This window comes from Silurus aristotelis (assembly GCF_946808225.1).
Source record: "Silurus aristotelis genome assembly, chromosome: 27".
Classification (NCBI taxonomy): domain Eukaryota; kingdom Metazoa; phylum Chordata; class Actinopteri; order Siluriformes; family Siluridae; genus Silurus; species Silurus aristotelis.
In genome coordinates, this window is record NC_139600.1 from 8,583,139 (window position 1) to 8,598,245 (window position 15,107).

At 36.9% G+C, this 15,107-nt stretch overlaps 1 protein-coding gene across 1 annotated transcript; it reads right to left on the minus strand.

Annotated features, from left to right (window-relative positions):
• Positions 1-7,199: 7,199 nt before the first annotated feature.
• Positions 7,200-10,215, minus strand: caap1 (caspase activity and apoptosis inhibitor 1). The gene is made up of 6 exons (XM_083532591.1): positions 10,013-10,215; positions 9,552-9,746; positions 9,384-9,468; positions 8,621-8,687; positions 8,021-8,085; positions 7,200-7,844 (listed from the first exon to the last, which is right to left on the minus strand). Exons 1-6 carry the CDS (start codon positions 10,103-10,105, stop codon positions 7,441-7,443), a joined length of 909 nt encoding a protein of 302 aa, XP_083388717.1. The 5' UTR covers positions 10,106-10,215; the 3' UTR covers positions 7,200-7,440.
• Positions 10,216-15,107: the final 4,892 nt, after the last annotated feature.

Below are 15,107 nucleotides of genomic sequence, written 5' to 3' on the forward strand. Positions count from 1 at the left end.
GACTGAGTCAAAGGACTTCCAAGACAGAGATGAGCATGGAGAGAATTATGTTATGTGTAGAACATGTGCAATAGAGCGGATTTGGTGGTACACGAACTGTAAAGAATCCAGTGTGTCCGGTAGTAATGCAGTGATGAAGTCTCTGACCAGTCTTTCAAAGCACTTCATCACTAATGGGGTCAGGACTACAGGGTGGTAGTCGTTAAAGCAGAGAGAGAGACTGTTTCTGGGAAAGCACAGGCTTTCAGTATCTGACCTGTGATGCCATTTGGTCCTGCTACCTTCCTGTTATTCACTTTCCTGAATGCCCTCCTTACTTGGTAAACGTATTCACCTCTCCGACTCTCCCACCTCCCCTTGACATCCATGACTCCATTGTTCTAGCCATGCAGTAACTGAGAGAAACTCGGCTGGCTGGATGGCATAGTCCAGTACCAATTGGTTAAGCCATGTATGGGGGAAGCAAAGAAGGTTGCAGTCCTGAATGCCCTCCTCACTTTATGCTTCAAGATGGTAAACGTATTTACCTCTCCGACTCTCTCACCTCCCCTTGACATCCATGACTCCATTGTTCTAGCCATGCAGTAAACTGAGAGAAACTCGGCTGGCTGGATGGCATAGTCCAGTACCAATTGGTTAAGCCATGTATGGGGGAAGCAAAGAAGGTTGCAGTCCTGAATGTCCCTCTGGAAATTAATCCTTTTCCTGAGGTCATCAAGTTTGTTTTCCAGAGACTGGTGGTTGGCTAAAAGGATATTAGGTTTCCCTCCCATAAATGTTTGAGTATTTTAACTTGTTTACATACAGTATATATATAATATTGTACTCTTGCTTCATGTACTCATTCATCCTGTTACTCTAGTCCTGCTGGAGTCTATTCTACTGCTCGTGTATGACTTTTGATACTTCAGCTTCTGCTCGTGCATGATCCCAAATAGACACACTTCCCATAAATGGTATTTCAAAGCCACCTGACCTTGCCGTGCATAAATCTCAACTTGAATGCAAATTTAAGTTACACTACTTTTCCTATGTAAAACAAGGACTCGTTGCATTAAAAATTCTAGAGACAAATGTAAACAGACCAACAGTGCTACTTATAACAGATAAGTACTTTTTTTTTTTTTTAGCCCTGATCTGTTTAGTAGATCACCTCATTTGTGCTTATAATATTCTGAAGTTCTTCTGTAGATCCATCATTTTGAAATGATTGAAGTGGCTGTACTTTTTACATCTAGTTTGCAAATGCTGCTTTATTGTTGTCAGGAATAAGCTGTGATGATATTATTATTATAATATTGACCAATCGGGCATAATATTATAACATTATGAAAGGTGACGTGAATTACACCGATTATCTCTCCATCATGGAACTTCTTAGCGGATGGTAAACATCAGTCAGCAAGTAACCATTTTGTTCTCAAAGTTGAGGTGTTACAAGCAGGAAAAATAGGCAAGTGTAAGGATTGAGTGAGTTTGACAAGACAACTGGGTCAGAGCATCTCCAAAACTCTTGTGGGATCTTCTATCAAAAGTGGTCCATGGATGTAACAGTGGTGAACTGAAGACAAGGTAATGGGCAGCCAATGCTCATTGATGCATGTGGGGAGTGACAAAATTGTAAAAATTATTTTTAATGCAGCAGGCAAATGTACAGTAACAATATATGCTCCACTCTCCATTCACGAACTGGCACTTCTCCATGCACCCGCTGCCACATACATATGTACTGTATAGTTTATATAGTTCATAAATTGCTCTGTTATGCTAAATTATGTACTTTAATTTGTTAAATTATTAACAAATTACAGTATACTACAACATATTCATCACCATTCTTTAAGACTCCTGGGTTGGCTAGGCCATGTTTTGACTTTTTAAGTTACAATAGGGTCATCGTAAGTTTTAGGTTAACGTAAATTCATAATTTTATATCTTTTTATTTACTATATTTTAGTGTATGATTAGTGAAAAAATTTATTTATTACATAATTGACTATATATTGTTTATATATATTTTTTACTATAATCTATTTTATTGTGTGTTTTCATTTGGGACTCTGGGATGAGAAACAAAGGAAAAAACATTTAACTACATCTATCACATGTACTACATTAAATGCAACCTTATAAACTCTGACACTTTCTGTGCTGAAATCTGACAGCAGTGAGTCAGCATTTCAATTTGTTGCTTTAAGAAATCCCGAGTTTAAGGCAAAGTCGGAAAAAAATGGAAATAAGTTGTTGACTGAAGACAGACTAGGGAAAAAGATTTTCCAGAGTTGTGCAGAAGTAGTGATGACATAGATCATCACCAAAGTCCCGTTACTGATTCTTTAAATGTATACTTTATTGTTAGATGCTTATTATATTAGAGTTGCTTAAATTTGATTTAAAGTACAATTGAATTATGATTACTTTAGGAAGCTTATAATTATTTTATGTTATGTATTTTTGGTATGGAGACGGATGATCCACTGTGGCGACCCCTAACGGGAGAAGCTGAAAGAAGAAAAAGAAGAAGAAGAAGACTCTTTAGGGCAGCTGCTTAATGGCAGACATTACAAATAGTGATAAATTAGATTCAATTAAAATAATCTAACATTCTTATTTTTGCTTCATACTTTTTTACTTTTTTTACTTTTTTTTTTTACTTTTAAAAAGAATACAAAGATGCAAAGCTACAAGAACAAAACTAAATGTACACAAAATGTTTGACTTGAATTTGTTATTTTTATACTTTTGGTTTTTTGTATTTTTGAATGTTTTGAATGAAAATGCAACCTTAATAATAGTCTAGATGTGTTTTTAATGTATTGTAATTAGATTTTACTATATTGTATACATTTAATATATCAATACACAAAATATAATTAAAATGCAGACTAAAAAAATAAAGCATTCATGTGTTCATCATTGCCATTTTTTAGTATTAATAATATTTATAAAAAATAAATATATTTTCATTTATTAATTTCATTACTCAATATATTATTAATCTCCAATCTAATAAAAGACTACATCTTCTGCAAAATAATCAGACATTTACATATCAGATCCAGTCCCACCCTTTTATTATCATATAATTAGTGAGGTGATTCTGAAATTGCATAAGCTGCATAAGTCAAAAAAATAGAAAATGATTAATAAAAATAAAACAGAAAAACTGATCCAGAGATGTTTTATAAATTAAAGAAAACGTATTTAAGGTTAAACATTTGAGCTAAAATGTAGATTTAAAAAGCATGCAGCACTTTTCGCTTTGATATTTAGTCAGGAACATATTCAGTTGGAAATGTACACTGTGACGGCGCAAAAGAAGTAGCAGCTGTTTGAGTCAACTTTTGGATGACCATTTAGACAATGCAATGACCTCTGATAACACAAGCCTTTAAACCACAACAAATCCTCACAATGCTCACTGAATTCATCAATAACATTCCATTTCTTTCTGGTTGCTATATAATGCCCCTTAAAAGAAAAAACTAAATATTATTCCATACAATAAAACACAATAATAAAAAAAAAATGCAATTCAACCAAATTCATAATTTTGTCAGGCTGATTAATGTAAAACTGTATTTCCTCTGATGTTCTCTGAGAAAGAGAACAAAAACACTTTCGTGCAATTTGTTGTGATGATAATTTTAATCAATGAATGTAACTTTTTTGGCTTTAAATTGCCGTTCACTTTTTTCTTGTGCAAAATATAAAATTTCAGCATGACATTTTGTTGTCATATCAACCTGCCAAATATTGTTGCTGGCAGTAATACTGTTTCTTATTCGAGGTGATATCTTGCAAGAAAAACTCAACTCTGAAAAAGAAATCAACTCTGAAAATGGCTCTCGGGTGTCACAGCGTGTTGTGTATAAACAGAATTGTTGTGTGCCGTGCAACATGTTGTCAATAAGTAAAATAATTTCAGTGAGGAAGGAGAGTTTTGTTTTGGCAAACATGTATTTAATCTTTTCCTACAGAACACAAATAAGAAACAAAAATGGAAGCGCAACTATAGAAATAAAAAAGTCATTGTTTTCTAACTGCTCACTGTTTGTTTGGTTGTTGCCTGACATGGATTTAATTGCACATTAGACTTCTTTAATTGAAACTGTTCGAATGATCTCATTCATATAAAATGCCTGCTAAAGCATTATAACTACCTGCCTAATCTTCTTCAACTGATCCATGGTCTGCATGGCCAACATGGTAGCTTACTGGTTAAGGCACTGGACTTTGTATCAGAAAGTCATGAGTTCAAATCCTAGCCCCGCAAAGCTGCTGCTCCTGAGACACAAGTCCCCTTAGCCCCATATCTGCTCAGTTGTATGAATGGGATAAATGTAAGTCACTCTGGATAAGAGCAGCTGCTAAATGCCACAAATGTAAATGAACACTCAGATTGCTCTGCAGATACACAGCCCAATACACACCAAGCTGTGGACTGTGTGTTCTAACATCTTTTAATCATAGCCAGCATGTATGTTTTAAGCAGTTTGTACTACAGTAGCTGTTTTGTGGGATCGAACCAAACAGGCTGGCCTTTATGTCTCATGTGTTTCAATAAACTTAGACTCCCATCACCCTGTAGCCAGTTCACCGTTTTACTTTTAGTCCTAACCCTTGCATACCAGGAACACCCTGCTAATTTGGAGATGCTTTTATCTGGCAGTCTTTCAATTACAATTCTGTCCAATTTTCTGGCTTCTAACACATCAACTTTGAGAGCTCAATGCAAACTGTTCCTCACAAATATGGGCTGATCATGTCAGAAGTGTCAAAGTCTGTTGCACATAGCTACTGCAATGTGATTATACAGTGACCTGGCAGTGATCCTAGTGATACTGATTGGCTTAGTTATGTAGCAGAAAAGAATGCTCTGGCAACAAATGCCTGGGTTGGATTGTACAACGATGTCGATAGCAGGTGCTGGTCTTTAAATGAGCTCCCATAGAAAAATGTCACTTACACATAATGGCTTGATGGTGACCCTAATAATGGTTAAGGAAAAGAATAAAAAATAAAACAATAAAAGGCCACTCTAAAATGTACAGTTTTAGTGTATTGGGGGGCACGAAAACCAGTCAGTATCTAGTGTGACCACCATTTATCTCACGCATTTTGCCATGTACAGTGAAAACCAGAAATTATCCGTGAACAAAGCACCAAAGAACAAAGTGCCAGACGCTATCAAATGTGACCATTTGACCACTCAGAAATTCTTTGGTTATGCAAACGGATTTTTGCAGCAGCTGTCCGGGTGGCTGGTCTCAGACAATCTTGGAGGTGAAGACGCTGGATGTGGAGGTCCTGGACTGGTGTGATTACACGTGGTCTGCGGTTGTGAGGCCGGTTGGATGTACAGCCAAATTCCCTGAAACGCCTTTAGAGACGGCTTATGGTAGAGAAATGAACATTCAATTTACAGCCAACAGCTCTGGTGGACGTTCCTGCAGTCAGCATGCCAACATCTGTGGCATTGTGCTGTGTGATAAAACTGCATATTTTAGAGTGGCCTTTTATTGTGGCCAGCCTGAGGCACACCTGTGCAATAATCATGCTGTCTAATCAGCATCTTGATTCGCCACACCTGTGAGGTGGATGAATTATCTCAGCAAAGGAGAAGTGCTCACTACCACAGATTTAGACAGATTTGTGAACAATATTTGAGAGAAATCTGCCTTTTGTGTACATAGAAAAAGTCTTAGAGCTTTGAGCGTTGCGTTTATAATTTTGTTTAGTATATATACAAGACTTTATCAAACAGACATATCCAAAAACAATATTAACCATCATTTTTCTTTCTACCTTACATATGAACGACTCTTATTAGTTTTATATTTACCTGACTAGGTGTTTCGATTCTTCTTCTATTTTAATGTTGTGTGTTGTGAATATATTAATTTTGCTGCAATGGTTTACATTTATCAGTGTTAATACAGTGATAAAAAGTCTATATTATTAGGAGATACCTGAATCCTGGTTCTATTTTCCAGATCAAAAAGCAAATGGAAGCAAATAGCACTTTGAAGAACGTGAAGGGTGCAGCCAGATGGGATCTTTTAGATGTCTCAAGTTATCTCAGTTATCTCAAGTAGCCTATGCAGCCTGACTTAAATTTTTATTAACCCATAGCTGTTTGGTAATTTTATGCCAAATATTTACTCTATATAACGTTTAATTCTATCTCTTCTTTATATGTTCTTTTATTATTTTACATTAATAAAAGAACATATAAAGAAGAGATAGATTGTAAGAGAACTTACCAAATTAGCATGCCTTAGTATGCATGCAATCTTTGGATTTAATATTTTTTTCTTATTTTTCTAAAGGTAAACATATATATTTATTTTTATCACTATATTGTCTTTACAAATAACCAATATGCACATTATAGTCAATAACATTTTCGAAAGTGAACAATTTCTTCTTATTTTTGGCAAATACAATATTCTGCCTATAATGGTATACTTTTATTTTAACAACATAATGTTATAAAGGTTTTATTCAGCTATTATTATTAAATGTGCATTTGGTAGCATTTAGTAGGATTTATTAGTACCTAGAATAAGAAAGACTACAGCAGGGGTGCAACAGCAAAAAGAATTTTTTTTTAAAGACACCGATTAAGTCGGTTCATTGGCTTAAGGAGTCTTGGGTGCCCAGAACATTTTATATCCCGTTGTACTCTCATGATTGTGTTACTTTTTTACTCTATTTTATGCCGTCATAGCTTGATACTGAGATGGCTCTGCATGCTCTGTTCACAGTGTATAGCCTTTTAAGCAACTGTACACCTTGAAATGTTAACGTAATAAAACAAAATTTAAACAGTGCCTTTAGGATAAGATGAGGTTTGATGTCTACATCGAACCACACTTGAATGGCTCTAGAAATGCCACTAGGAATTCAACAGATACAGGATGACTTCAGTACTTCACTGACATCTAGTGGTCAATGAAAGCACAAGACAAAAAAACTAGCAGTAATAATAAAGTAAAATTAAAATAATAATTAAAATAAATTGTGCTTTGGCCTGAACAATACTGTTCTTAAAAAAACTGTGTAAAGAAGGTAAGTTCTTCAATATGCTGTTCCTATTAAAGTGAATGCATAATAAAAAAAAAAAAAAAACTAGTTGTATTTCTTTGTAACACATCTAATGAGGCAAAGGTAAAAAAAAAAAAAGAAGTGACACATTTTGAATAAACAGGAAATGATTTTAATTCAAAATGAGCGTTGGTGTTAGCCAGTTCACTGTCCTATCTCTAAAGCAAAAGCGTGTCCATCATACAGTCAGAGGCGGGTGCTAAAAACAAGTATACAGCAAATAAACAACAAAAAAAAACAAGAAGCCAATTTGGCTGCATATGTTCTTCAGACAAAACTACAGAAGCCAATATGGCCTTAGAACTGACTCGCTCCAATTATAGCCAGAGTTTATTTCTTCACCTCGTTGGCCTTCATTAGAGCTTTGATGGCTCTCGCTCTCATCTCTAACTCCAGAAGTGCAAGCTGCTGTGCTGACGGCACCACAACAGGATCAGGAAGTGATGGAGGCGGCACTTCTATGGGGACTGGCTGCAAATGCGTCTTAAGCTCTGCCTCGTCATTATCGGGATGGGTCAAAGCGAGGATCTCACTGACACTCTTGTCAATGTCTCGCTGAAGCTCCAGCTTTGGCTCGTCTGATTGAAGATCTGGTTCAGGAGGCGGGGCGGAGGGCAAAGGAGAGATCACCGGGGGAACATGGACTTGCGGTTTGGGGTCTTTGTGCCCCTCGATGTCACTATCGTTCATGTCGGCGTTAATGCTCAGGACGTCACTTTCCTCTCCAGACAGACCTGCATACATGAACAGAGTACGCAAATAAACATCACACCACACTTTTTCCAAAAAAAAAAAAAAAAAAAAAGATTCAGAATCAAACAGGCATTTTCATGTAACATTACATAATATTTTATGGACTTTTCAAACTTTAATGTGATTAAGTAATATAAAATATTTTTATAATTGTTACCGTGCTTGTCTTCTCCTTCAGCAGTCTCTTTCATAGATGAGGTCGAATCCACAATGTTGTCCTGCCTAAATTTCACATTTTTTAAAAAAAAAAAGCACACGCTTATGTATCACCTAAATGTGATAAAAATATCCCACAATATTGAATATTTTTTTTACTATTGCCCATCACTCAGTCACGCTTTCAGCATCCTAATCACACAAGAGATAACGTAAAAAATAATAATAAAAATTTACTTCAAGCAAAAATTATATAAACGGCAGAAAAAAAAACTATACGGACGCAATTCATGGTTTGTCCACTAGAGGGGGCCTGATATAATGATAAAGCAAGGTTTATATTAATTTAAACCCCATTTCAGTGTGGCATGTTTCCCATTTACAAACGTCTCGGTGAAGTACAATGTGGATAAAAGTATTTTTCAGCATCAAATTATTGGAATTTCATCTAAACATGAAATTTGGGGTAGAAAACTTGATTTTATATAAACATTATATAAATGTAACATTATATAAATGTTATAATTATATCATGATTTTTTTTTTTTTTTTGTGTGCGTGTACAATGAAACATAGAATAATTCCAGGGTATGTGACTTACTGACTGTCCACTGAAGTCCTTCTAGTCTCTTTCTCTTCAGCTTCCGATTTTGCAGTCACCTCTTTACCTTCAAAAGTGAACAGGACAGCAATAATCAAACTGAGCGTATATTTTACTTCATACATACATACATTTAATGACATCAGCTGTATGAAAATTCCCTCAAACGCGTGTTTGTGTTCGGTTATATTTTTTTAATCCTCTGTGAAACAAAGTAAAACTACGTTTGTATTCTTAATGATAATGGAGCTAATCTGTTGGTTGGGGCTGCATTGTTCGATACGCTTGTGAAAAACTGATTATTGCAACATAATGAGAAATGACAATGATACATTATTGGAAAAAATGATCTGAAAGTGACAGAATACAATGCAGCTATACAACACTAAATAACAGAGACTGTGTGATAATGAGTGTGAAGGTGGTATGAGAAGGAAAGTTGACACTCCAGATCAGTTGAAAGCTGATCTGGAGGTAATGAAAGAACAGAGCAGACTATCACTAAGGTGCGTCTTTAGGTAAAACAAAACAAAAAGGCACCGCATACAGCAGGTGGCTAGACTGCATTGTGGGTAATGTTGGAAAGGGTTAGCAATGGTGAAAATAGAGCACCATGTGATATCCATGAAATAGATTTTAACTTAAAACCCCAATCAAATGCAAATCGATTTGCAAATATTCAGGGTGGACTTTCCTAAAACTGGAAGAGTGCATGCAAACTGGCATAAAATACTTTTTTTTAAGAGAGGCAAATGTAATTAACCCTCTAATATTTGGAGCAGATTCGTATCAGAGAGCCGCTGTAGGTGATCCAAGCAGAGTGTCTTGATCTCTGTAAACGTGCAGTCCTACGGAAACATCAGAAGGAAAAGAGAAGGTCAGGCATCTCCAAATCCAACCAAACCAAAAAACAGAAATAAGATATAAAAACCTTCAGCTCGTCTGGCAGCATCTTCATCAGCTTGTTTTGGCCGAGGACATTAAAGCATTGCGCCAGCATCTCCTGTCTGTCACTCACATATGAGCTGATGGGGTTGAAAGGCACAGTGAGATCCAGTCCACCTTCCTCAATGTCGCTTGGCTCTTCCTTTACCTCCTGCACATGATTCAGCTCTTCCTTAGGATCCTTTAATATAATATTAATAGTAATCATCATCATCATCATCCCATTTTATAACAAAAAGTCATGTAACCCATGAAACAGTGTGGGTAATACCTTAAGGTTAATGATTACAAAAATATATAGTAACAATGACAGATCTTATATAATATAAAAGCTATATACTATTATATTGTATGTGAAAACACTGCAATTGCAATGATTGTCTGTTTATATTAGCACAAACTGGCAAACCAGCGTCTTTGTTTGTTTACGTAGAAAGGAAAAGATACCTCCACGCTGGACTCGGTGCTTCTCCTTTTTCTTTCTCCATCAGCGAACTCTCGGCGAGAGTGCTTTCTTTTCTTAACTTTCACCGACTTCATTCTCTCCACGTTGTTTCAAATCGCTAGGTTTGGAATACAGACACAACCATCCTCACGGCGGTTACCGGGTTTGGCGCACGTTGATGACCTCACAGTAGGGGCTCAGTCGTTAGGGTAGGTCACGCGTCCGCCATATTGGAAAGGTCCAAAAAAATCATTGCAATTCAATGAAATTGACATATAAAACTGCAAAATGTTCTTACAGACTTTACAAAATAGTCCACATATTATCATTATAATATAATTAAAACGATTTATTAATTGTAATAATAAAAACAACAACAAAATGACAAATCAATTCAAATCAAGCTAGTGTAGGTGTTGGTCTCAGGGTAACCCAATGCTGAAAAGTATTTGTAATTAATATGTACTTTCGAGTTTTACAGAGTATAACAGATATTAAAAAGGTTTACTCTCAACTATATTTATAATTAAATCTTTTTACAATAGTAAAAGTTAAAACGTAAAACCAATTGTACAAAAGTTAACAATTACTTTTTTGTTAACTTTTGTACAATTTTTTTTACTTTTTAACTTTTACTATTGTAAAAAGATTTAATTATAAATATAGTTGAGAGTAAACCTTTTTAATATCTGTTATACTCTGTAAAACTCGAAAGTACATATTACTTAAGTTTTACTCAAATACAATTTTTTTACTATTTTACTACAATTACAGAATATTTCCAGACATTTTACAACACACAGAGAGAGGAAATATTTCCACAACACATGTAGACAGTATGTAGACATATAGACATGTAGACAGTTTCACAAGTACAGTACATAAACATATATACTTAAACCATAAATTATAACAAATTATGGGCATAATTTATATATATATATATATATATATATATATATATATATATATATATATATATATATATATATATATATATATATAAATATATATATATATATATATATATATATATATATATATATATATATATATATATATATATATATATATAATTTTTTTTTTTACACAAAAAACACTTGATTTGTGAAGTTTTATTTCCTAAAATTCACTGCACAATCTGATTTGTATTTTAGGAAATAAAACTTCACAAATCAAGTGTTTTTTGTGTCTTGGTGTTGAGGACTAGTGCAACTTTGAGACTGTGTTTAATATGAGAAAAATACTCAAGGACTGCTCAAATCGGATACTCTAAAACTTACTCAAGTCATTTTGGAATTTTTGGGTTTAATTTGTAATGGAGTAAGCTTTGCATTAAGGTATCTATTCTTTTACTCAAGTATGTAAATAATTCAGGTACACTTTACACCTCTGAGGTAACCTTAGCTATACTAGTGCACCTGACAGAGTTAGCCATTATAGATACACACAAACATACACTCATGCACCCCCCCCCCCCCACACACACAAGTTTCATGATATCCTACTCCGAATTTCTAATCACTTTTAATGAATTATCTTCTTTATTGCAGTCCTTGTTTACTAATGGTAAACCGGTTTATTTGCCTAGACATAAATTCTATTTAGTTAGTTGTTTTGGTTGCCAGTACAAAATTAGAATGTACTATTGTTTACAATTTTTTATTCATGTGTCCAATTAATCTAAAACCAGCCAAATCTAAGAACACTACTCTATTTCCCCCAAATACTTCCATGACAATCACCTTCCAACCAATCAGCACCAAGAATTCAACAATTGCTCTCGCATATGAGTTTTGAAATAGTCTCTATAGCAAACTTTTATTCAGCATCATGGTCTGGAGTGCGTTTAAACTATTTAAACTATATACTGTTAAAATGTGTGATTTTAATGTATTAATGAACAACCTCACGCATTTTAACAGTTTATAGTTAAAATCCTAATCACAGATGGCAGACCAAAATGTCTAAGATTTTAGAAAAGATTGTCGCTGCCCAGTTATGTTCCCACTTGCAAGAGAACAATATCTTTGAGGAGTTTCAGTCAGGTTTTAGGCCCCATCATAGCATAGAAACTGCCCTAGTTAAAATCACTAATGACCTGTTTTTAGCTTCAGACTATGGCTTCATCTCGCTGTTGGTTTTGCTAGATCTTAGTGCTGCATTTGACACTATAGACCATGATCTCCTCCTAGATTGCTTACAGAATTATATTGGCATTAAGGGAAAGGCATTAAGCTGGTTTAAATCCTACCTGTCTGATCGTTACCATTTCATAGACTTAAATGGAGAGTTATCCAGGCTAATGCTAGTAAATTATGGTGTGCCACAAGGTTCAGTTCTAGGACCCCTGCTCTTCACAGTATACATGCTTCCGTTAGGAAATATTATTAGAAGGCATGGAATTAGCTTCCATTGGTGTGCTGATGATACCCAGCTATATATCTCAACAATGCCAGGCAATACAGCTCAATTAGCTCGCATAACTGAGTGTGTTAAAGAAATAAGAGATGGGATGACCCATAACTTTCTAATACTAAATTCTGATAAAACTGAGATTTTGCTTATCGGCCCAAAAACCAGTACACAGAAGCTCCCGCATCTCAACCTGCATTTAGACGGATGTTCTGTAACCACTAGTTCAATGGTAAAAGACCTGGGAGTTATTTTAGACAGCAACTTGTCTTTTAAAAATCATATCAATTAAGTTACAAAAACAGCCTTCTTTCACCTTAGGAATATTTCTAAGTTAAGAAAAATTTTATCTATATCCGATGCAAAGAAGCTCGTCCATGCGTTCATGACCTCCAGAAGAGACTACTGTAATGCATTACTAGGTGGATGTCCTGCATCATTAATAAACAAGCTTCAGTTAGTTCAGAATGCAGCAGCAAGAGTTCTTACAAGGTCAAGAAAATATGACCACATAACCCCAATCTTATCATCCCTGCACTGGCTTCCTGTTAAGTTTCGAATAGACTTTTGTCACGGGGTGACAAATAAGCGGAACTGTTTCTCCCCATTCTTGTTTCCGGTGGGAGCGAGTTTAATGTAACACCAGAACAGTTCCGTTTTTTTCCGTGCAAACAGGCTGACGGAGCTTGCTAATGAGGGAATGAGTGGCAGCTGGGCAATGAGCAGAGATTGGGCCACGAGGGGTATGGATTTGTGAGGGGGATTATAAAAGGATCCGGTTGATGTGCAGCAGAAAAAGAAACTTTGGAGCGAAATCTTTGGGGTTGATGCAGACTGGAGGAAATCTTTGGTTGTTGATCCCGTCGAGCAGTACACGAGAGGGCAGATCGTTAACGGACGGGAAAGACTGTATGCAGAGAAGGAAGAGCTGGAGAGCAGTGGTATGATTGAACTGCGTTATCTCATCGAACAGATAAGTGTTGTCTGCCAGTCCTATTAGGAAGTAAATGCCTGTAGTGCCCGCTACCTGCTATGATGTGGTGAAGCCGCCCCGGCGTTCAGTGAGTTCTGTTGTGAAGCCTTTCAATGTCAGTTGTGTTCCCATAGTCAACCACCTACACAGCTTGGATGTACAGTTTGTCAGTTGAGCGGAGAGAGTCGGCCAGGACCACGAGAGGAGACCCTATTCACTGTGAGTTGATGTGAGTTGCAGTGCCTAATGTGAAGTGAACACGTGTGATCATTTAAAGTGACTGAATTGTGCACTGGTGTGGAAACTAATTTTGTCTGCCCGTTCTCCAGTTGGCTACTTGTGGGCTCTGAAGGTCAAACTAAAATTAATTAACTGCTGTGTGCTGAGCATATGCTGTACAGGAATGCAGCTCCATTCTGTCTGAGTTGAAGAGGATTTATGAGAGACCTATGCATCGCTGTTCTGTGGTAAGAAGACCCAGTTGTTGACTGTCGAATCCTGTACTCACCACTGTTCTGTGAACCTAGAGAAACTGTCCTTCGCCATTGAATGTTGCTACTACTGCCCTGTGGAAAGAAGACCCAGTTGTTGACCGTCGAAACCTGTACTCACCACTGTGGTTCTGTGAACATAGAGAAACTGCCCTCTGCCGTTGAATGCTGCCATCACTGCTCCGTGGTAAGATCTAGTTATTGATTGTCAAATCCTGTACTCACCACTGTTGTTCTGTGAACCTAGAAAAACTGTCCTTCGCCATTGAATGTTGCTACTACTTCCCTGTGGAAAGAAGACCCAGTTGTTGACCGTTGAAACCCGTACTCATCCCTGTGGTTCTGTGAACATAGAGAGATTGCCCTCTGCGATTGCATGCTGCCATCACTGCCCTGTGGTAAGAAAATCTAGTTGTTTGTCAAATCCTGTACTCACCACGGTTGTCCTGTGAATGTAGAGAAATTGTTCTCTGCCAAGGGAGGCGGCCATCACTGTTCTGTGAAAAGGTTACTGTCCGCCGCTGTATTTCAACGGCCGTCGGCTTGCGGAAGGGGAGTGGCCCACAGCTAGCGGGTGCGTCCCGTGGAGGGAACGAGAGTTTTCCGGTTGCCATCTACGATGGACTATTGTATTGCGTCAGATGACCCCTGCCCGATCCTTTCCCCCCTATCCCAAAAAGAGGTGACACTCAAATGATTGATGCTGTCCTGTGAGAAGAGTAACCCTTTCCCTTGTCAATTTCCTACCAGTGCCTGCCGCAACCCGTATCTCCGGTTGAAGAGGAGCCACTGTGCGGATCCTCACCTGTGTCTGCTCTATTACTCATCTTTGGCCGAAGAGGAGTTGCTGTGCGAATCCTCATCGGTGCTTGTTCCATTACTTACTTCCGGCCGAAGAGGAACTGTTGTTTGAACCCTTACCAGTGTCTGCTCCATCGTTTGCTTCTGTCCGTCTGAAGAGGGATCGTTGTGCGAACTTCCCACGCCACCCGGTAAAAGAGAGAGGAGGATCAGTCGGTGGATTTTAGTTTGAGATTGGACTTATTTTAACTAAATAAAATACAAGTTTTTGATATTAATTACCTTGTCTGGTCTGTTGGTGTCTCTGGGTAACTCCTCGAGGTGGTACGTTGTGAAGGGGAGGGAAGGCCACCCCGGCCTGTGACACTTTAAACTACTGCTTCTTACTTATGACGCACTAAATGGTTTGGCTCCCAT

Bases quoted from the DNA above. Each gene is read 5' to 3' on its own strand.
- caap1 (XM_083532591.1), bottom strand. From the start codon at position 10,105: ATGAAGTCGGTGAAAGTTAAGAAAAGAAAGCACTCTCGCCGAGAGTTC. The intron at 9,469-9,551 runs GTTTTTATATCT...ATGTTTCCGTAG, and splicing joins TGCTGCCAGACGAGCTGAAG to GACTGCACGTTTACAGAGAT. The intron at 8,688-9,383 runs GTTAATTACATT...TCACTTTTGAAG, and splicing joins TCTGCTCCAAATATTAGAGG to GTAAAGAGGTGACTGCAAAA.